The sequence below is a fragment of the Gobio gobio genome, assembly GCF_949357685.1.
Source record: "Gobio gobio genome assembly, chromosome: 23".
NCBI classification, from domain to species: domain Eukaryota; kingdom Metazoa; phylum Chordata; class Actinopteri; order Cypriniformes; family Gobionidae; genus Gobio; species Gobio gobio.
In genome coordinates this window covers 33748401-33771415 of record NC_137119.1, presented here as the reverse complement: position 1 = coordinate 33771415, position 23015 = coordinate 33748401, and the positions used below count along the sequence as shown (strand labels likewise).

Here is a 23015-nt window from a genome sequence, read left to right as displayed (position 1 = left end):
GGAAGCATCCTGACTAAAATTAAACCTCATAAGTAATCAATTGCAAACACTTTGAACAGGCAGCATCACAGTTTTGTGAAAAATAATCACATTTAAAGAAATAAAAATGGACAATTCTTGATTTTTTTATGGAATATTGCACTTTGTTTTATTAATGATTTATCCTTGCACATCATTATTGTTTTTTAAATGTATGTGCCCTCATAAACTTTAATCAAAATAACTTCCCCTTCCTCTTGCAGCGACGATGATGTGTTTTCTGGTGTGAGGGTGGGACAACCTGTCACTCACATGAGATCGACCAATAGCAAACCACAATAATCCTACAATTAAATCAATTCCCGATAGACAAAATCTAGTCCCGACCTACATTTCTTCTTGCACGAAAAGCCATTTCATAAGGATATACTTCACAATAGGGAAGAAAAGACCATCACAGCTTCCATTTAATGCTGACTTTAACGACAACTTTGTGTTTATCTATAGTAAGAAACATACAGTACCTGTGGGGTCGTTCACCAGAGAGCCGAAAGCACTGATGATATAGTCAGCCTTCAGTCGTATGATCTGCTCCTCATCCTCCACCCACTGTCCCGATTCGGTTTGCTCGGTTCGGCAGAACTCCATTCCATGGACCCGGCCTCCCTTTAACAACACCTCACGTGGAGACAGGAAGGGCAGGAATTCACATTTCTCCTCCTTGGCCAGTTCCATCTAAACACATCATAAAGAGTACAATTCACATAAACTGTCTAAAGCCCTAAAAAAAGTACTCATGCACAAATATTCTAGAACCACAGAATGTCTCAGAAAACATTGAAATAAATATGCAATGAAATGTCTGAAATGATTATCTCTGCATAATGCTAACTGTTTCAAATTCAGTACTGTTTTTAAAAAGATATAGCATGCAATATAGATTAGCTTGGCAGTGTATAGAGCACAGTATGCAGTGAGCTAGTAAGCCATTTCGAATATCCTAGCCTGGTCAGTTTTTCAATAGTGTCATGGCATAGCAACAGTTTGAAGAGAATCCTGCTGTTCAAATTAGTTACATTAAGCTAGCTGATAATGTGATAATTGCTAGCTAACTGAATAACAACAAATCTAATGGTACAGACATTTGTACCATCAAAACCCCCTTGAACTGTAAGAAATGCACACGTACAGTGCTGGCCAAGCATTTGCATCTTATAAAAACTTTAATATATATGCACGCTAACATTTAAAAGTGGTTGGGGTCAGTAATATTTTTTAAAGGGGGGGGGGGGGTCTAATGCTATTGCGTGCATTCTGACTTACTTACAATTTTAAAGAGTTGGATTCTCGTGCTAAACATGGCCACAAAAAAAAAGTATTTCTGTGCCAAATACACTCCTTTAGGATTAGAATAAGATTCTGAAGGGTTTTTTTTTTTCGAGTATGGCCCTGTATGAGGTCATAAAGGGTGAAATTCCTTATATTGCCACTTCTCCCGGATGAATGTGTGCGCACAACACGAACATATAGTGAATCGAAAGTTATCCAGGGATAATGCCATGATGTATTGTGTGTGTGTGTGCTCCTGACTCTTTAGCTCCGCCCACTGCACGCCTTAAAGGGTTAGTTCACCCAAAAATCATTTATTACCCTCATGCCGTTCCACACCCGTAAGACCTCCGCTCATCTTCGGAACACAAATTAAGATATTTTTGTTTTAATCCGATGGCTCAGTGAGGCCTCCATAGGGAGCAAAGCAATTTACACTCTTGAGATACATGAATATACTAAAAAAATATTTAAATCAGTCCATGTGAGTACAGTGGTTCAATATTAATATTATAAAGCGACAAGAATATTTTTGGTGCGGCAAAAAAAAAAAAACGACTTGTATAGTGATAACCGATTTCAAAACACTGCTTCATGAAGCTTCGGAGCGTATCGAATCAGCGGCTCGGAGCGCCAAAGTCACGTGATTTCAGCAGTTTCCGAATCATGATTCAACACGCTGATTCATAACGGTTCGAATCTTCATGAATCAGTGTTTTGAAATCGGTTATCACTATACAAGTCATTATTAAAAAAAAAATTTGGTGCACCAAAAATATTATCGTCGCTTTGTAATATTAATATTGAACCACTGTACTCACATGGACTGATTTAAATATGTTTTTAGTAAATTAATGGATCCAGAGAGTGTAAATTTGTTTGCTCCCTATGGAGGCCTCACTGAGCCTTCAGATTTTAACAAAAATATCTTAATTTGTGTTCCGAAGATAAACGGAGGTCTTACGGGTGTGGGACGGCATGAAGGTGAGTAATAAATTACATTAATTTCATTTTTGGGTGAACTAACCCTTTAACCAGTTTGGCTGTTTTCGGAAAGAATCGGTACAGTGAATCTGTCTTTAATAAATATGATAAAACTAAAGACTCTTCAGACATATAAAGGATGTGATGCTACTCTAAAGGTACTCAAGATTAACATGAAATTGGCAGAAACTTGTGTGTTATGTACCCTTTAATGTTTTTGAAACAAGAAACTCTAATGCGCACAAAAAATACAGTAAAATACTGTAATACATTATTGCAATTTAATATATTTTAAAATATTTAATATGTACTAAAGAAACATTTCTTCTTATTATTGAAGCAAATTAGCTCAAAAGGGATTATAATTATATAGTTCACAAAAAAGTAATTAACATATATATATATATATATGGACCCCATTGACTTGCATTGGAAGGACTTGCATTGTAAGACATTTTTCAACATGCATTCTCTTAATTTATGTTCCACGGAAGAAAGTAAGTCAAACTGGTTTGGAATTACATGAAGGTGAGTAAATAATCATTACATTTTTGGGTGCACTGTCCCTTTAACTATGTTTCTGATCTTAGAACTGAGCAAGTGCGAAGTTAGTGCACATAACAACAGCAAAGGTCACGTCTTTTATCCGGCCATGAGATAATGAAGCGCGTGATTATGAGAGCGGTGTACCTCGTTAAAAACATCAAGTGCGACTTGGATTGGGGGAAGCACATCAGAAATTTTACAGAAGATTTTCTCTCTGATTACAAAAAACATGAGATGAAAAGGGCGGCTGAATCACCTGAAAGAAGCCCACCAGCTTTGCGGAGGGGGCCGGTGGGAGGAATGTAGTCGTGCGGTGACAATTCTATTTTCTTATTACTATGTTTCCATAAATCGACTCAGATCATGTCAATGCGCAACCGAGCGCTCTGTTCTGATTATATACGCCTACAGGAGCCTTAAACTTAATATAGCTTATAAACAGCTTTAATGAGTTGAAGATGATGGCGGCCGTATTAGCCGAGCGTCTTCACTGGAGAGTGTAAACAGATGTGAATAATTACTGCACTTTACCATACTTTGTCTTAATGTGGTGGGCGATGTGAAGAACAATGTGTGAATCAGACTTGAAGGTGAAATGTGTAATTTTTCTGATGTTAAAATACTTTCAAATGTGCATAGACAACTGTAAGTGAGACTTGAATAGCACAAACAGTAGCTGTTTCCATCCACGCATTGTGGGTTATCGCATTCAAAATGTATGCACTCAATTGAGGTGGACATTTTTTTATCCGATAAGAATTAAATCCATCTATGTGCAACAAAAAACAAAAGAGGATATGATTGTATATCTTGACTAACCAGTCGACCAATTTTATTGCACAGCAACTCAAATGTTAGCTTGGTTATTCTGAAATGCCTGAGCCAAAGTCTGTCATCAAAATGATTCGGTATAATGACCTTCCAGAAGTGCCTCACACAATTGCATTCCCAAACACCAGGCATTTGAACACAAGAGAGCAAGAGCAAGTAATTTATGACGGAGCCACAGTGCCTTTCCCGATTGTAGCAACTTTGATTTTTAATACAGATATTTTGTGGCAGTTTCCCAGGAAGTTGCGACTTCGTTCTCTTGAACACGTGATGGAAACAGCGCAAATGTTTTATGCGATATTCCAATTTTGTGCATAAGTGGCTATGTAGAATTCAGAAAGCCAAGAAAGTTTCCTAAAGCCATGGATGCAAGTTCCATCATTGCCAACACAATTCAACGGAACTTGCAACGTTAATTGGATAACGATGCTTTTGGGAAACAGCTCTTTTGGCATTATCCAGAACATTGTACAAGTATTCGTTTCATGTGGCATAGAAAGAAAGCGCACATAAACTTCACTTCGCCGGTTTGATTTTACCAGCATAAAAATCAGTCCACAGGCTTTCATAGACAACATAGGAAGTCGGGGACTCGTTTTTTAAGCTTCATTACAAGCTGTTCACACATTGACAATAAAGAAGCGATTAATATATGTGACCACAAAACCAGTCATAAAGGTCTTTTTTTTATTATTGAGATTTATACATTATCTGAATAAATAAGCTTTCCATCGATGTATGGTTTGTTAGGACATGACAATATTTGGCCGAGATTCAACTATTTGAAAATCTGGAATCTGAGGATGCAAAAAAATCTAAATATTGAAAAAATCGCCTTTAAAGTTGTCCAAAAGAAGTCCTTAGCAATGCATATTACTACTAATACTACATTTTTGACATATTTACGGTAGGAACATCATGATCTTTACTTAATATCCTGATGATTTTTGGCATAAAAGAAAAATAGATCATTTTGACCCATACAATGTATTGTTGGCTATTGCCACAAATATACACGTGCCACTTATGACTGGTTTTGTGGTGCAGGGTCACATATGAAAATCAAGTGTGCAGCACATGTCCTGAAAAGTGAAGCCAAAGCGCCTTGATTGCCCCCAAGGTGGCTGGTCCCAGTATAGCTCATAAACCCCGCCCTCTCCATGTAGTGTAATGGGACGTGAGGCAAAAAAAAAAAAATCTAATTACACTTTAAATATTTTTTTTCCAAAGATGGTTTCTGTCATTTAAGGTAGGTTTTATCATGCTGATGTAAGTTCAAGTGTTCGTATAAAAAAAAAAAAAAAAAAAAAAAAAAAGTTTAGTTTAGTTAGTGTGACGCCATGATTGACAGCTTCTCTGAGCGAAGTAGTCACTGAGGCACCAATGGACTTTTTGTCGGGACTTTAGCTTTAATTTCTACATTTCCATAATTGTTTATTTCACACCGACATAACGAGTTGTTCTGCAGCTAACAGATACTGCGGGAGTGTGGGCGGGGTTTTGATATTGCGGCTCTACTTCCTGCTCTCTACTGCATAGACTCGGATCCAATCAGCGCAAGATGTCAGCGCCATATTCAGACATTGGCTTTTCTACAATGGAAGATAATGAGGGGGCGTTTTCCATCTTTTTTTATACAGTCTGATGGAAATTCGGACATATAGCCCCTTTAAATTCACAACCTTGATGGAAACATTTCTACTGTGGCTTTTCTCTGACTCAACCAATGGTTTGGACGCGGGGCTACCAGTTTGGAAAACATTTTACTTTTTTTAAATGACTAATGATAAATGATTAAAATTATTAGATTATCAAGCATTTTACAGTTGTACATTGGCATTGCATTTGTACTTTGGGCACTTCAAGCAATAAAAAAATTGTGTACTTTTTTTATAGAAAGACAACTTTATGGGCAGGTACTTTGTCCTAGCTTTGTCTCAAAAACATAATGGTGAAAAGAAAAAAAACTTCCCTCAGTACATCTGACGCACATATTTCACAGCTTTGTCTAAATGGGGCTGATCATGACACGTTTAGCCGGCTGGCATCATTACCAGTGTGGAAGCGGGTATATAGCTCACCAGAGAGCCCTGTGTGTGAGTAGGACAATTGACAGTAATCTCCCCCTGAAAGCAAAGGCATGTCTGCAATAAATGAGAGTGGAAAGGCTTAGGAGCGGTGTCAGTGGTCTAGAGAGAGAGGACACTCTCACAGAGCTCTTCATAAATCTCTGCTTCACACTTCTCTCACACCAAATATTAATAAGCTTCACTCTGCTGCCTGATGTTGACTCTCTTTCTCTCACTTTCTGACTCTCATCGACTCTCTGCTTCCTTGGTCTTCTCCTATTTGTATTTTTTTTTTTTCTAGAAGTCCTAGAAGAAAAACTGAATTAACTTACTTCCAATTAGAACTCCACAATGAACTAACTTGTCCATAGTTCTTCAGAAAAGTGTATGGTTACAGTGAACTATATTCTAAACAATCTTTGGAAAGTGATACACTGGTCAATCATTCACATCCAAAATTGTGTATAAACAAATATAAAAATAATGAAATAAAATAAAATAAAAAAATAAACTGAAATGAAATGAAATAATACAAATAAAATGTCTTATTTATGTATTTATTTAATTTGCTTATTTAAATAATAAATTCAGCTACACCATAAAAATAATAAATGGTATATATATTTTGCTCAAGTCCTAGAAGAAAAACGTAATAAAAAATAATAATGAATTCCAATTAGAACTCAAAAATGAACTTTAACGTTTCCATAGTTCTTTAGAAAAGTGTATGGTTACAGTAAACTATAGTCTAAAATAAAATGAATAAAAATAAAATACAAATTCAATTAAAATAAATACAAATATAAGAAAATGAAATAATAAAATTACATTTCTTATTTATGTATTTATTTTACTTTATTTACTTATTTAAATAATAAATACAGCTAGACCATACAGATAATAATGGTTATATAACAATTATATATATATATATATATATATATATATATATATATATATATATATATATATATATATATATATATATATATATATATATATATATATATATATATATATATATATATATATATATATATATATATATATATATATATATATTAGAAAGGGAAGGGAAATCAACATATTTGTTCAGGTTTTAAAATCCCTGGCATACATAAAATATCAAACCAAGTGGCATGTGTGACCAAATGATGCTCAACCTTTTTTTCACTAATATATTCAGTCATCTTTCTGACATTATCTTCCTTTCTCCTCACCTCCTCTGGAACTGCTCGTATGTTGGTGAATCCCTTCCTGAAGACCACAAACACACGACGGGCGCCACAGCGGAGGGCAGAAGTAGCGCAGTCGAAGGCCGTGTCTCCAGCGCCCAGAACGATCACGGTACCATAGAGCTCCGGCAGCGCTGAGTGACATCTACACATCCCTGAAATCCGAGGAGGAGGAAGAGGAGAACAAGAAAGAGTGAGAAAGAATTCTGCCTATAGAACAATTGTCACTTAAAGGCTCAGCAGATGCTTGCTCGTAAAGCGCTGTAAAATTGCATCTCGAAGCCTCACAGCACGTCGCTATCAAATTATTCTGCTTCCGTGAGAGCCTGGTTCACTTCATCCTTTTGTCTTTGTTTTTTTATGATTTCATTTTTTTTTTCCCGGAAATGTCCTGGTATCAGTAATTTCATACTCCACACCTGTCGTGGTGCTGCTTTTATTTTAAGGTGTGATAAGGGTGGCTGCACCTATATTGAACGCAGTGATTTCAGCATGAGATAACTATCAGCATTCGATCAGTTCAGCTGCTCTGAGGTTCAAAATCTTGAAAACTTGATGTGCAATTTTAAACCAGGCAACAGATTTAGCCTTTAAAGACCACATGAAAAAAACAACCCTATTTATCTTTTATAAAAAATTATATATTATTTAATATTATAAATAAATAATAACACATTAAATAAAATGATTTATAAAATAATAATAATAATAATTAATGTATAATATATGATGTATAAATGTTATTTTTATGATTCAATGATAATAATCATAATAATCTTTCTTGAGGCTGAATGTAATTCCTTTTTTTAAAGGAAAACGCCACTATTTTTGAAAATAGGCTCATTTTCCAACTCCCCTAGAGGTAAACAGTTGAGTTTTACCGTGTTCGAATCCATTCAGCCGATCTCCGGGTCTGGGACCCGTTCTTCGTACCTCACTTATTACATCGGAGATGATTTGAGAGATCCCAGATCTTCTAATCGGGATAACTGAACTCTGGCTAATTTTGTTCTTCAAACGAATTTGCTGATTTGATTAAAATATCTGGATTAAGTTATCTGAGATTACAGCGCGTTCTAGTGTTCCCTGAAGAGGCCAGATGATACTCGAAACCACAATCACCAATGCAGCGATTGGGTGGCAGCAATACAGCAATGTAATGACATCATATTATTTAAAAAAGCCACCTGGCAAAAAACTTGAAAAATAAAAATAAAAAAACATTCTGGACCTTTATAAGGAAACAGCCAAAAGACCAAACCAACATAAAAGTTATAGTAGATAAATTAAATGTGCACTGTTTTTTAAAAAACATGATTCCCAATTATTTATATTCACGATTTTATTGTATTTGTACACCCTTTACATTTTAATTTCAATGTTGTAATTAGCAATTCATGACATGTTTAATTCAATTTGAAGCAGATTTGTTACGTGACGTGAATAATTAAAGTTTCTTAAGGGTCAAGATCAAGTTCTCTGCGTCTCCTGCGCCACATCAAGCCAACTCCCATTATCCATCATCACTCAAATTAATGCACGGCTCAGATTAACGTTACAGCATGTGTGTAAGATTTCAATAAAATTATAAAGTAATTATTTTATCAAAAATAAATCTCTCAATCAAGTGGGTGTGTCTATAAAATTATACAGAACATTATAATATTATTTTCAAATACATTTTTATATTATTATTGTTATTATTTAAAATTATTATTGCCCCTGGTTCAGTAAGGAACTCTTGTAATAAAGTAGCAGTGGTTGGGACAAATTTTAAGTATCATCGCTGCTTAAAAAGATGCAATCTAATCCTGTTTACATGAAATAAGCCTGCTCGCGATGCTAACAGAATAAACTGACCTTACAATCAGCGGCGGAATCCTTTGCTCTTAGAAATGAACAGCTTTTCATGAAGAGAATAAATCCAGGATTATTTCTCAATGCGCCTCAAAACGATGTACCTGAAGTAACGTTACAGCGCTTCACTAGATGTGTTTGTATGAGTTGATGTGTGGGCGTCGACTCTGGTTCGTCAGTATTTGAATCTCAATAGAACGCGCGATCCGTGGGTGTGGTCGCATTAGCGGATAGTGAAGTAGCTCACGGGGGACTGACATCTATCGCTTTTCAAACAGATTACATAAACACAGAATATTTGTTTTCGATTTGGTTTACATCGTTTAAAACCTGACATTTCAGCGTTTCTTTAGACATACGTCTCATGTTTGTGAGACAAGTATTCACTAAGCTAGAGTTCCTTTTCTGAAGACTATATGAATGAATGTCTTTGAGAGAGAGACTGCTGATCGCGCATCATGTTTGTTTTCTTTATTTTGCAAAAAGCAAAACATTTTGTTTTTATTGTGACTGTACACAAAAAAAATCAAAACTTAACAGATTTTAATGATGTATAACACTTGCCTGAATGATAAAAAAATGACAGTTATTTGAGTCTCTTGGCACTGATAAGAAAAAAAGAGAGCCGATCGCGCCGGCGCGACCGCAGACTCGAGGGGGTTAAGCTTCCGGACCTGTTGCTATGACAGCAAGTCCAGGATGAGCATCGAAGAACCAAACAATCCAAGATCATGCCAAATCGTCAACAATCAAATCCGGCTAACTGAGTTAGCAACGTACGAAGAATGGACCACTTTTAGCATAGCTTAGCACAGAAATGTCTCCACGGTTACAAGGCACGCTCCTTGTGCAAGCAGGTTGTCACGTTGGTTATGTTGACGGAAGTTAGCCTATTTTCAGGCGCTGCGCAATATCACTGCGTCGCTGCACCCGTGGTACAGCAGCAAATGATTATTACGCAGGAATGAGAGTATAGTTCCTAGCCATATCGGTCTAGAAAATCACAACTTTTAATTTTCTGTCTGTCTTAGAAAAAAAAAAGTAGAGAAACTCTTTAATAATTTTTTTGAGCGAGATGCTAACGGTCTAATGAGATTCGATGATCTATGCTAAGCTATGCTACAAGTGCTACCGCCAGACCCGGAGATCGGCTGAATGGATTTGAAAACGGTAAAACTCAACTGTTTAATTCTAGGGGAAAATGAGTCCCCTATTTTCAAAAATAGTGGCGTGTTCCTTTAAGGCAGTATTCAGACACCTTTAGATGAATGCCATTATCAAAACATCACTTTTAACACAAGCATTTGCTTAAAGGTCTGCAGCATTTTGTTGAGATGTCTCAAATGCTTGTAAAGATTCAGACGCTCCTATTTCAGTAAATCCTTGGCCAACTGCCTTAATGCAGCGAGTTACAGTAAGAGGTACAACGGCACATTAGATTAAGATTTATTCATTACTGAGGTTTTATTCATTCCGTCAGGTTCTTTCCCCAAAATTTCCATTTTCATTTGATTCTGATGCCAATATTATGAATCTAAACCCAATTAATCTGGGGAGCGGGAACAAAAACTTCTCATCTTCTTTTCTGTTCTTTTGGATTATTCAGATATACCTTTAGAAATAGCAATTACATCTGGCATCACAAACTATACCATGTACCATTTTTGGTCTCCACCCATTGTTCAAAGTATGCCTATGAATAAGTATAACCTGGTTGAAGCCAACAGAAGAACAAATAGGATTATCTTCAGAAAATCTCAGCAAGGGTAAAATATCACGGCAGTATCCAGAACGAGAATTGCCGCTCATAATTATAAAAGCTTATAATTATAATAAAATGCATAATGATACTGAATCAGTACTACCAGTCATGGTGTTTCAAGGCAAGACATTTGTTTTTTGATAATGACAACAAAAACTAATGTTACTCTTGATAACTTATAGAATATAATTCAAATAACTTGGACTCAGATGGTCCTTATACGTGTTGCTTCAGGAAACTTTGAATCATTGAAGGTGTGACAGACATATTTCTCAGGGTGCTCACCTGGTTTACTGGCTTTCGCAACGAGGGGGAGAAAGTCCTTGGATGTGTAAAAACCCAGTTCTGCGGAGAGACCATCAAAGAGCTTGTGTCTGTTAGCTTGAGGAAGACCTGCAACAAATCAAACGGACATGAGCTTTATCTTAATATCTACCTTACGGTCTTAAAGTCAACATCAAGTCAAAATTATTTACTTTTATCAGTGTAATTCATCAAAGCAAATGTTTTTCGTATTGATTTGAAATTAAAAATTTATAATCATAAAAAAATATTTTTGCTACTGAACATACACCGATCAGGCATAACATTATGACAGGTGAAGTGAATAACACTGATTATCTCTTCATCACAGCATCTGTTAGTGGGTGGGATATATTAGGCAGCAAGTGAACATTTTGTCCTCAAAGTTGATGTGTTAGAAGCAGGAAAAATGGGCAAGCGTAAGGATTTGAGCGAGTTTGACAAGGGCCAAATTGTTATGGCTAGACGACTGGGTCAGAGCATCTCCAAAACTGTAGCTTTTGTGGGTTGTTCCCGGAAAAAGTGGTCCAAGTAAGGTGAACCAAGGCGGCCAAGGCTCATTGATGCACGTGGGGAGTGAAGGCTGGCCCGTGTGGTCCGATCAAACAGACGAGGTACTGTAGCTCAAATTACTCAATAAGTTAATGTTGGTTCTGATAGAAAGTTGTCAGAATACACAGTGCATCGCAGTTTGTTGCGTATGGGGCGGCATAGCCGCAGACCAGTCAGGGTGCCCATGCTGACCCCTGTCCACCGCCGAAAGTGCCAACAGTGGGCACGTGAGCATCAGAACTGGACCACGGAGCAATAGAAGGACGTGGCCCGGTCTGATGAATCACATTTTCTTTTACATCATGTGGATGGCCGGGTGCGTGTGCGTCCCTTACCTGGGGAACACATGGCACCAGGATGCACTATGGGAAGAAGGCAAGCCGGCTTTGTGAAATGTTCTGCTGGGAAACCTTGGGTCCTGTCATCCATGTGGATGTTACTTTAACACGTACCACCTACCTAAGCAGTCGAGGCTGGTCAGGGCTGTTTTGGCAGCAAAAGGGGGACCAACACAATATTAGGTCATTAGGTCGAAAATGTTATGCCTGATCTGTATATATTTATATATAATAAAACAGAGATATCACAGATAGATGGACAGACAGATAGACAGATACATAAATAGACAGATAAACAGATAGCTAGATAGATAGCTAGATAGATAGATAGATAGATAGATAGATAGATAGATAGATAGATAGATAGATAGATAGATAGATAGATAGATAGATAGATAGATAGATAGATAGATAGATAGATAGATAGATAGATAGATAGATAGATAGATAGATAGATAGATAGATAGATATATAGATAGATAGATAGATAGATAGATAGATAGATAGATAGATAGATAGATAATATGTATAACAAACAAATCACAATAATAGGTATCCTAGGTAATGACGTAAATGAAATCTCACATCTGCAGATACACACTCTAGTTTCTATTTCCTCCCTGTGTTGACTTCTTCCTGCCTCTAATGTCTATTGTGCATCCGATGCCTGTCCGAATGTTTGCCACTGTCTAGTGTCATTAACATCATTACACATAATCACACATAATGTAATCTTTCAGTGGTTTCAGCGGGAACGATGTTTAGACATCAGCGTCAGGCCTCCGATGCCTCAAAACCCACAATTATCATCCATTCTAAAAAAAGCCCAGACAAAGTGAGTTGTGAAGATCTCTCAATCTTCTGTACGTAATATCTAAATCGAGATACACAAGATGTGTTTTTTTGCCGTGTAAAAGCAGCAAATGCTGCCCCCTTTTCACGGCATGATGGTGTCTTAATAGGATAAAACTATTTGGCAGAGATCAGAGCATTTGCAGGAACCGTAACAAGAGAAGTTCACGAGATCCACTGTGACTGAGATGGAAAGCAGAAGACAGTGGTAATGAGGTACTAAGTGATAGAGAGATGGAAGACTGGGGTGTTGTTGTCAGAACCAATCAGCTGCATACACCCAATGCGATTGCAAGGAAATGCATTAGAACATGCTTCGTTTGCTCAATTTAAACACGCCTTTAGTAAATGCATGGATCCTTTCCACCCTTAGCAAGAATCATATGAAAATACAAAAAACAGAAATATTTTAACGGCATCCCATGGTGTATCATCCAGGCACCTGACAGGACCTCTCCACCCACCGTTTTCGGATTCATCCGCTCTGTCTGGCTTAAAACGGCAAGGGCAGAGAGGTGAAAGCACACAGCATGATTTTAAAAAGTTTACCTCATTATTAATGAAACTGGTCATTAAATCATACAATAATTAGACGCCCACCTCTCATCAGACTCATCTCCAGAAGACGTCAATAACACGGCAATTACCACGTTTTTAAAGTTAACCTTCACCAAACAAGCCAGCGTGTGGCCTGCGAGTAAATGCTAGCTCTTCGTTGCTCACCAATAACCAACCTGTCTTCCTCCGAGCCGTGTTCGCACTGCTGATTCGGTTTGACAGAGCACTCTTATGGCCGTCTTCTATATTTCAGCTGGATTTAGTTTTACAACAGGTTTATATGAAAAGCTTTATGTGGCTTTAACCTGCTGAATTCGGGTTTCTAAGTAGAGTACCACACTATGATGATATAATGCAGCAAAAAATACATATTAGATTAGATTAGATTAGATTAGATTCAACTTTATTGTCATTACACAAGTACAAGTACAAGGCAACGAAATGCAGTTTAGGTCTAACCAGAAGTGCAATAGCAGCAAGTGCAGGATATATACAATGGTTGCGTAAGTGCAGGACATAAAAATGTTCTGAATATATATAAATATGTATAAGTAGAGAGATGGTTATTACTATAAGTAGAACTGAATTTACAGATGAATATATACAGTGAATAAATATACAGATGGCTATTACTATAAACAGAATTTACAGGTGAATATGTACTATGAATAAATATACAGATGGCTATTACTATAAACAGAATTTACAGGTGACTATGTACTATGAATAAATATACAGACGGTTATTACTTGAACAGAATTTTACAGTTAGAGGTATACAATAATATGTTAGGCTAATATGAGGAATATAGCAGTGGATTAAGTTAGTACAATAAATTATGGACAGAGCTATCCGAAAGAAAGTGTAAAAGTGCAGTGGAAAGTGGTTGCATATTCCAGTTAGAAGTACGGTGCAAAATGTAAACATTGTTACTGTAAATACAGTCGGCAGTGCAGATGAGCATAATCCAGTTACGGTATGGTGGTGCAGAATGCATAAGTAAACAGTTGTTACTGTAATAAACAGTCAGTAGTGCAAATAACAAAGTGAAGGTGGATGTGAGGTAGGAGAGTTATCAGTTTATGAGGGAAGTGGATCAACGGGGGTTTGAGTTCAATAAAGAGACAGCTCTGGGGAAAAAACTGTTCTTAAGTCTGCTGGTCCTGGTCCGGTGGATCCTGAAACGCCTGCCGGAGGGCAGGAGAGAAAACAGTCTGTGGGCTGGGTGAGAGGAGTCCTTGAGGATTCTGCGAGCTCGGTGCAGACAGCGTTTCCTCTGGATGTGCTCGATGGCAGGTAGTGGAGTCCCTGTGATGCGCTGGGCAGTTTTCACCACCCGCTGCAGTGCCTTGCGCTCCGCAACAGAGCAGCTCCCATACCACACTGCCACACAGTTGGTCAGGATGCTTTCTATTGCGCAGCGGTAGAAGTTCACCAGGATAGCCGAGGAGAGCTGATTCTTCCTCAGTGTCCTCAGGAAGAAGAGGCGCTGGTGAGCCTTCTTGACCAGGCTGGAGGTGTTGGTCGTCCACGACATGTCCGCCGAGATGTGGGTCCCCAGGAACTTGAAACTGGAGACACGCTCAACAGCCATTCCATTGATGTGGATGGTGTCGTGTGTGCCTCTTGACTCCTTCCTGAAGTCCACGATGAGCTCCTTCGTTTTGGTGGTGTTGAGGAGCAGGTTATTATCAGCGCACCATGTGGCCAGGTGCTGGATCTCTTCCCTGTAGGCAGTCTCATCGTTGTTGCTGATGAGACCAATCACCGTAGTGTCGTCCGCAAACTTGACGATGGAATTAGTTCCATACACAGGCTTGCAGTCGGAGGTGAAGAGGGAGTAGAGAAACGGACTTAGCACACAGCCCTGTGGTACACCAGTGTTAAGAGTGATGGATGTGGAGCAGGTGGATCCTGATCGAACATTCTGGGGTCTGTCAGTTAGGAAGTCCAAAATCCAGTTACACATTGAAGTGTTGATGCCCAGGTCTCCAAGTTTGGCAATTAACTTGGATGGGATGACAGTGTTGAATGCTGAGCTGAAGTCAACAAACAGCATGCGTGCATAAGTGTTTTTACTGTCCAGATGGGTGAGCACAGAGTGCAGTGCCATGGAAACTGCATCCTCTGTGCTCCTATTGCTGCGGTAGGCAAACTGGTGTGAGTCCAATGTGGATGGTATAGAGTCTTTTAGGTGTTCCAGGACCAGCCGCTCAAAGCACTTCATAATGATGGGTGTGAGTGCTACAGGGCGGTAGTCATTAGGGCACCTCGGGCTGGAGTGTTTCGGCACTGGCACAATGGAAGTGCGTTTAAAGCATGATGGTACAGCTGCTTGGGCGAGAGACAGGTTGAAAATGTCTGTAAAAACCCCAGCGAGCTGCTCCGCACATGCCCTGAGCACACGTCCAGGGATGTTGTCTGGTCCAGCAGCCTTGTGCGCGCTGATCCGGCTCAGTGCCTTGCAGACATCTGTGGTGGAGAGTGTGATTGGTGGGTGGTCAGCTGAGGGTTTGAGCTATGTATATCTACATTGAACAAAATTATAAATGCAACACTTTTGTTTTTGCCCCCATTTTTCATGGGCTGAACTCAAAGATCTAAAACTTTTTCTATGCACACAAAAGGCCTATTTCTCTCAAATATTGTTCACAAATCTGTCTAAATCTGTGTTAGTGAGCACTTCTCCTTTGTCGAGATAATCCATCCACGTCACAGGTGTGGCATATCAAGATGCTGATTAGACAGCATGATTAGTGCTCAGGTGTGCCTTAAATATAAAAATACAGTATATTCTAAAAATATTTTAAAGAAATAGGCCTTTTGTGCATATAGAAAAAGTCTTAGATCTTTGAGTTCAGCTCATGAAAAATGGGGGCAAAAACAAAAGTGTTGCGTTTATAATTTTGTTCAGTGTAGTTTATGAAAGACCAGACATGGAGGCATACTCGGAATTGGTCCTCTGCATTTAACCCATCCAAGTGCCAACTCATTGAGTAGTGAACAGACACACACTGCAAGTCGTGGACACGTACACCCAGAGCAGTGGGCAGCCATTAACTGCGGTGCTGGGGAGTGATTGGGCATCTCAGTTATGGGTATTGCGGGTGAAAGAGAACGCTGTTCATTCACTTCTCCACTTCTCCTTCCGCTGGTATTGAGAATTGAACCAGCAACCTTCGGGTTACAAGTCCGAATCGCTAACCTTAAGACCACAACCTATTTTTAGTTAAATAAAATTAATTTTCATTAGTTGGAATAAAATTAATTGAATTAAAATATAAAAAAACATGTTAAAAAGTTAAAACATATTGTAATATGTAAAGTAGTGATGTCAAAACTAGCATTAACACGTGGGATTCAGTTTCTTCAGTTTAATGCCTTAAAAATATTAACGCAGCATCAATTTTTTTCTGTCATTTTTTGGCTATTGTTACATTATATGATCACATCTCTTAATTTTGCGTAATTTTGCCGGAAATGCAGAAATAAGCTGTAATCTTGTTTTATTTGTAACTCTTTGGTAGATTATACATTTATAATTTCTATTACAATACTACTAGTACTGTTACTATATAATAAAACCAATCTCTGGGGGCCACAAACTTTCCCCCCTTTAGCGGCGCCCCTGGCAACAAGACAAAAGTGAATGTCTGTGAATGTCCCGACACACACACAATGCACAGAAAGAAACGCGCCAGTATCATACGCAAAGACTCTTTCACGCTTGAACAAACAATAACACACACAATTATGCCAAAATGTATGAGTATTCTCATAAGAGCAGTCTTGAATGAGTTAAATAACATCTTAAATGAACTTAAAAGAGTTGTGAGAAAATGAGGTTGATGAGTTTTGATTCATCAGAATTTGCGATTAATCCTGATCATATTAATTAGGGTTTTTTTTAATCGATTGACAGCACTAATGTAAAGTTAAAAACATAAGTTAAAAAATAATTACAAAAACAAAAATTATTAAAACTTTAAAACTTTAAATGAAAACATACAAATAAAAAGTAAATTAAAATATTAATTACTATATAGTATTTAACTTAAATTACTTATATATCCACTATATAAAAACTATAAAAGTATAAAAATTATACTAAAATAACCCTAATGTACACACACACATACACGAACATGTACACAAACACGTATATGTATATTATACACATATTAATGTTTATATTGAAATATGACAAATCCAATCAGATTTTAGAATCTAAAGAATGGAATCTTTCTCTTTGATAAATATGTACTATACATTTACATTTTTAATTGCAATATTTTATGTTATACATACACACACATAGATTTTAGAGTTTAATTAGGACTATCAACTAACATAATTTTTATACTGTACAAATGTAACAAAATAAAAAAGTTTTACTGTCCTTGTGGGAACATTTTGTCCCCGCAACATCCGGAATACTTGGATCGCGCGCGATCACAATGTAAGATTTTTTTAAACTATTCATTTGTATGATACAGCTGCAAATAAGTATTTGAACACCTGTCTGTCAGCTAGAATTCTGACCCTCAAAGACCTGTTAGTCTGCCTTTAAAATGTCCACCTCCACTCCATTTATTATCCTAAATTAGATGCACCTGTTAGAGGTCATTAGCTGCATAAAGACACCTGTCCACCCCATACAATCAGTAAGAATCCAACTACTAACATGGCCAAGACCAAAGAGCTGTCCAAAGACACTAGAGACAAAATTGTACACCTCCACAAGGCTGGAAAGGGCTATGCGGAAATTGCCAAGCAGCTTGGTGAAAAAAAGGTCCACTGTTGGAGCAATCATTAGAAAATGGAAGAAGCTAAACATGACTGTCAATCTCCCTCGGACTGGGGCTCCATGCAAGATCTCACCTCGTGGGGTCTCAATGATCCTAAGAAAGGTGAGAAATCAGCCCAGAACTACACGGGAGGAGCGGGGCCATGTATTGCGAGATTTTGGGGAACAACCTCCTTCCCTCAGTTAGAGCATTGAAGATGGGTCGAGGCTGGGTCTTCCAACATGACAATGACCCGAAGCACACAGCCAGGATAACCAAGGAGTGGCTCTGTAAGAATATCAAGGTTCTGGCGTGGCCTAGCCAGTCTCCAGACCTAAACCCAATAGAGAATCTTTGGAGGGAGCTCAAACTCTGTTTCTCAGCGACAGACCAGAAACCTGACTGATCTAGAGAAGATCTGTGTGGATGAGTGGGCCAAAATCCCTCCTGCAGTGTGTGCAAACCTGGTGAAAAACTACAGGAAACGTTTGACCTCTGTAATTGCAAACAAAGGCTACTGTGCCAAATATTAACATTGATTTTCTCAGGTGTTCAAATACTTATTTGCAACTGCATCATACAAATAAATAGTAAAAAAATCATAAATTGTGATTTCTGGATTTTTTTTTTTTAGATTATGTCTCTCACAGTGGACATGCACCTACGATGACAATTTCAGACCCCTCCATGATTTCTAAGTGGGAGAACTTGCAAAATAGCAGGGTGTTCAAATACTTATTTTCCTCACTGCATACAGTACACATACATATACTACACATTCCAATGCTAAAGGTGTTGTATCACACATTTGGTGCAAATCACCAGTGATTCTCATTAGGGGATGTTGAACACATAATGTTGAAAGCCGCTAAATGGCTGTAATGATATCCTGATGATATTCTGGCATTTCCACATCCTAAAGCTGTCAGGGTGTCACGACTAATGAACAACAATTCAAAATTGCACATAGACTTCCGAAAATGCAGACATGTGCCTCATATCTCTGAGCAGGTACTCGAGTCTCGTAAAGGCAGTCAATAATTACAAAAAGCTGCTTTTATGTGTTTGAGGGCTTTAAAAACGCGGTAAATGATGAAAACATAAAAATGACCTGAACCAATATCTTTATATATCTCTGATAAACACTACTGTTCATGTTCAGTGTTAATTTTTCTAAAATAATGTGGTTACATTAACATTCCCCGAGACGCATATTCACTTAACACCTGCCACTTCAATCTCCGGATCATCATCAAAATACAAAAGTTCAGGAAGAACGGGAAACTTCGGGGTATGGCGTGACAAAGTGGGTTTTAACAAAAGCGCCAGGATTTGTGACCGCGCTCTTTGTAAGTAATGTGTCTCCATTTGTCTCCTGCTGCATCACATTTTCTTCAGCAACCATCTCGGCGCTGAGATTCCATACGGTATGCTCGCAGCCGAGGCCATTTTCACCATGCAAAATCAAAAATAATACATCACCCAGAGGGCAGAACCCTTCTTGTTAATCGGGCCTAATCTATGGGCATCTGTTGAGAAGAGGGGGGGGCGACACTTTCCCGACAGTCCCTGACCTCTCTGACCCTTATGAATTGCATAACGATGAAGAAAAAACAATGGTGAAGAGTTAAACTAGATTTGTACATTTTACAAAGGGTATGATATTCTGGCCTACAGATATGGTTAATGTAAATCTGTGGTATTATTTAATTAGTTTAATCATCCACCCGCCAAAAAACCTAAATTCAATCACTTATAAACATAACTACACGATCTGAGGTATTAATTATGTCCGTAGCACAATCTGAGTAGCAAAAACAACCCTAACTCTCTAAGTATGAGCAAAATTACCACTAAAATTTAGTAAGTATATAAAGATGTTACATTAATAAAGTCCTTGCTGCTGATAAATTCCCTCTATACAGATGTTAATTACCAACATTCCAAAAGAACAATAAGTTTCAATCATTGTAACAGCACATATTTAATGTGAAACATATTTAAAAAGATTCCTGACATCTTGGATTGTATTTTAGAAACATGCACAAATGATGGGTTATTTGTACAGTGTAATATTATAACCTTATATTGACTAGAGTCCAACGATCACTGCCGCCAACTCGTAGCAACTATTGATTGTGGAGCTTTTAAAAAACTTCAAGCATCTCATCTCAGTGCTGAGCGTACATCTTTTAATCATGTCCTTCCAGTTATTGATCGCTATGCCTTTTAATAACACATATATACCAACTTTGACTAATATTTTGTGGTTGGTACTAAGCTTTTAGGGCATTACGGGTACATTATATAATTAATGGACTGTGTTATGTACTATAATGTTTCATTCTTGTGACAATGAAATCAAAAGGGACATCCAGAAAATAAGACAGAGATCGCAGACCTCATCAGTCCATGGCAGTTAAGGTGTTAATTCACTCTTTAAAGCCATTGAACCTGAGCCACTGACTCCTGAGCCTATAGCCTAGAAACAATGCTCTTATCTGACTTCCTCAACCTGGCTTCCACTTTGCATATTTTTGCATATTGCCAGGGAGAAATTAGCATGTCAATCATGTGAGTGGATGACATTTAAAAAGACCGTAAAGGACTCGTGTGAAATTACAGAAATTAATTGCAAACACTCAGTGCTTTCATTTCCTCCCACAGTCAAAATTTCTTTACATCCCTTTGTAGAAAAACCCAAAAATGCTCCACGTAAAAGACGCATAATTAGGATGCCAGTATTAAGAGACTCAGCATTTCGAAACAATGAATTATACTAATTCTTTTTCTTAATGTGTCGGTACAATAAGATAGTCGCATGGACAGCTTTAGGCAATGTTTGAATTCCTAAGATCAATGTAGGGGCCACGTAATCACGGTTTAATTTCTTTTTATATAAAGTTACATTATTCAAGTAATAAGATTCGTTTAGTTTAGCAGATATGTTTTTTAGGTTAGGAGTCATAATTAGAAATGCTTTACAATGTAAAGCCTCTTTGATTAATTTTAGTGAGCAACATGGGATTGTACAATGTATATAGCCAGAAGATATCTTCAAGAATACATTTATTTGTTCCCTGGCTTTGGGAAAAAAGGAAAGAAAAAAAATAATAACGATGAGACTGCACACAGCCACGCAGTATGAAAATAAAAGCAAAGCTCCTCACTGCCAGTGCCAATATGATAATTATTATTTGATTCTAATGGCAAAAGGTCACGTCTTATATAATCCTATGATACTGATAACAGTCAGTAAACACAGTGAGAGAGAAAGAAAAGTAGAGAGTAATAACCAGAGTGAAGAAAGGAAAGGAGAAACAAACAAACACATAATAGGGAAGAAAAAGAAGGAAGCAAAGAAGGAACAAATAAATGAACAAAGGAAGGAAGGAAGGAAGATAAAGACAAAACAAATAAAATAAATAAAAAGGAAGGAAGGAAAATAATAAAGGAAAGGAAAATAAGGATGAATAAATAAACAATAAAAAGTAAGAAGGATAAGGAAAGGGAGGGAAGGAAAGGAAATAAAGCAAAGGGTAAGAATGAAGGAATTAATAAAAGAAAGAAGGAGAAGTAAAGGGAGGGAAGGAAGGAAGGAAATAAATCAAAGGGAAGGAAGGAAGGAAGGAAATAAATCAAAAGGAAGGAAGGAAGGAAGGAAGGAAGGAAGGAAGGAAGGAAGGAAGGAAGGAAGGAAGGAAGGAAGGAAAATAAAGACAAATAAAATAAATTAAAAGAAGGAAGGAAAGAAAGAAAGAAAATAGTGAAGGAAAGGAAACTAAGGATGAAAAAAACTAATAAACAAAAGAAAGAAGAAGAAGAAGGAAAGGGGGAGGAAAATAAAGCGAAGGAAGGAAGGAAGGAAGGAAGGAAGGAAGGAAGGAAGGAAGGAAGGAAGGAAGGAAGGAAGGAAGGAAGGAAGGAAGGAAGGAAGGAAGGAAGGAAGGAAGGAAGGAAGGAAAGAAGGAAGGAAGGAAAATAATGACAAATAAAATAAATAAAAAGAAGGAAGGAAAGAAAATAGTGAAGGAAAGGAAACTAAGGATGAAAAAAACTAATAAACAAAAGAAAGAAGAAGAAGGAAAGGGGGAGGAAAATAAAGCGAAGGAACGAAGGAAGGAAAATAAAGACAAAACAAATAAAATAAATAAAAAGAAGGAAGGAATGAATGAAAATAGTGAAGGAAATTAAACTAAGGATGAAAAACTTATAAACAAAAGAAAGAAGGAGAAGTAAAGGGAGGGAAGTAAGGAAGGAAATAAATCAAAGGGAAGGAAGTAAGGAAGGAAATAAATCAAAGGGAAGGAAGGAAGGAAGGAAGGAAGGAAGGAAGGAAGGAAGGAAGGAAGGAAGGAAGGAAGGAAGGAAGGAAGGAAGGAAGGAAGGAAGGAAGGAAGGAAGGAAGGAAGGAAGGAAGGAAGGAAGGAAGGAAGGAAGGAAGGAAAATAAAGACAAATAAAATAAATAAAAAGAAGGAAGGAAAGAAAGAAAGAAAATAGTGAAGGAAAGGAAACTAAGGATGAAAAAACTAATAAACAAAAGAAAGAAGAAGAAGAAGAAGAAGGAAAGGGGGAGGAAAATAAAGCAAAGGAAGGAAGGAAGGAAGGAAGGAAGGAAGGAAGGAAGGAAGGAAGGAAGGAAGGAAGGAAGGAAGGAAGGAAGGAAGGAAGGAAGGAAGGAAGGAAGGAAGGAAGGAAGGAAGGAAGGAAGGAAGGAAGGAAGGAAAATAAAGACAAAACAAATAAAATAAATAAAAAGAAGGAAGGAATGAAAATAGTGAAGGAAAGGAAACTAAGGATGAAAAAACTAATAAACAAAAGTAAGAAGAAGAAGAAGAAGAAGAAGAAGGAAAGGGGGAGGAAAATAAAGCGAAGGAACGAAGGAAGGAAAATAAAGACAAAACAAATAAAATAAATAAAAAGAAGGAAGGAATGAATGAAAATAGTGAAGGAAATTAAACTAAGGATGAAAAACTTATAAACAAAAGAAAGAAAGAGAAGTAAAGGGAGGGAAGGAAGGAAGGAAATAAA

The 23015-nt window shown here is 37.5% G+C and overlaps 1 protein-coding gene across 2 annotated transcripts in view; it reads right to left on the bottom strand.

Moving 5' to 3' along the window:
• Positions 1-23015, bottom strand: part of dpyda (dihydropyrimidine dehydrogenase a) — a 307704-nt gene that overhangs the window by 180183 nt on the left and 104506 nt on the right. For both annotated transcript variants that reach the window (XM_079805615.1, XM_079805614.1), the window contains exons 9-11: positions 10878-10985; positions 6959-7128; positions 504-714 (exon numbers count right to left, since the gene is read on the bottom strand). In XM_079805615.1, coding sequence (XP_079661741.1) covers positions 504-714; positions 6959-7128; positions 10878-10985 — 489 coding nt within the window. The remainder of the gene's footprint in view (positions 1-503; positions 715-6958; positions 7129-10877; positions 10986-23015) is intronic.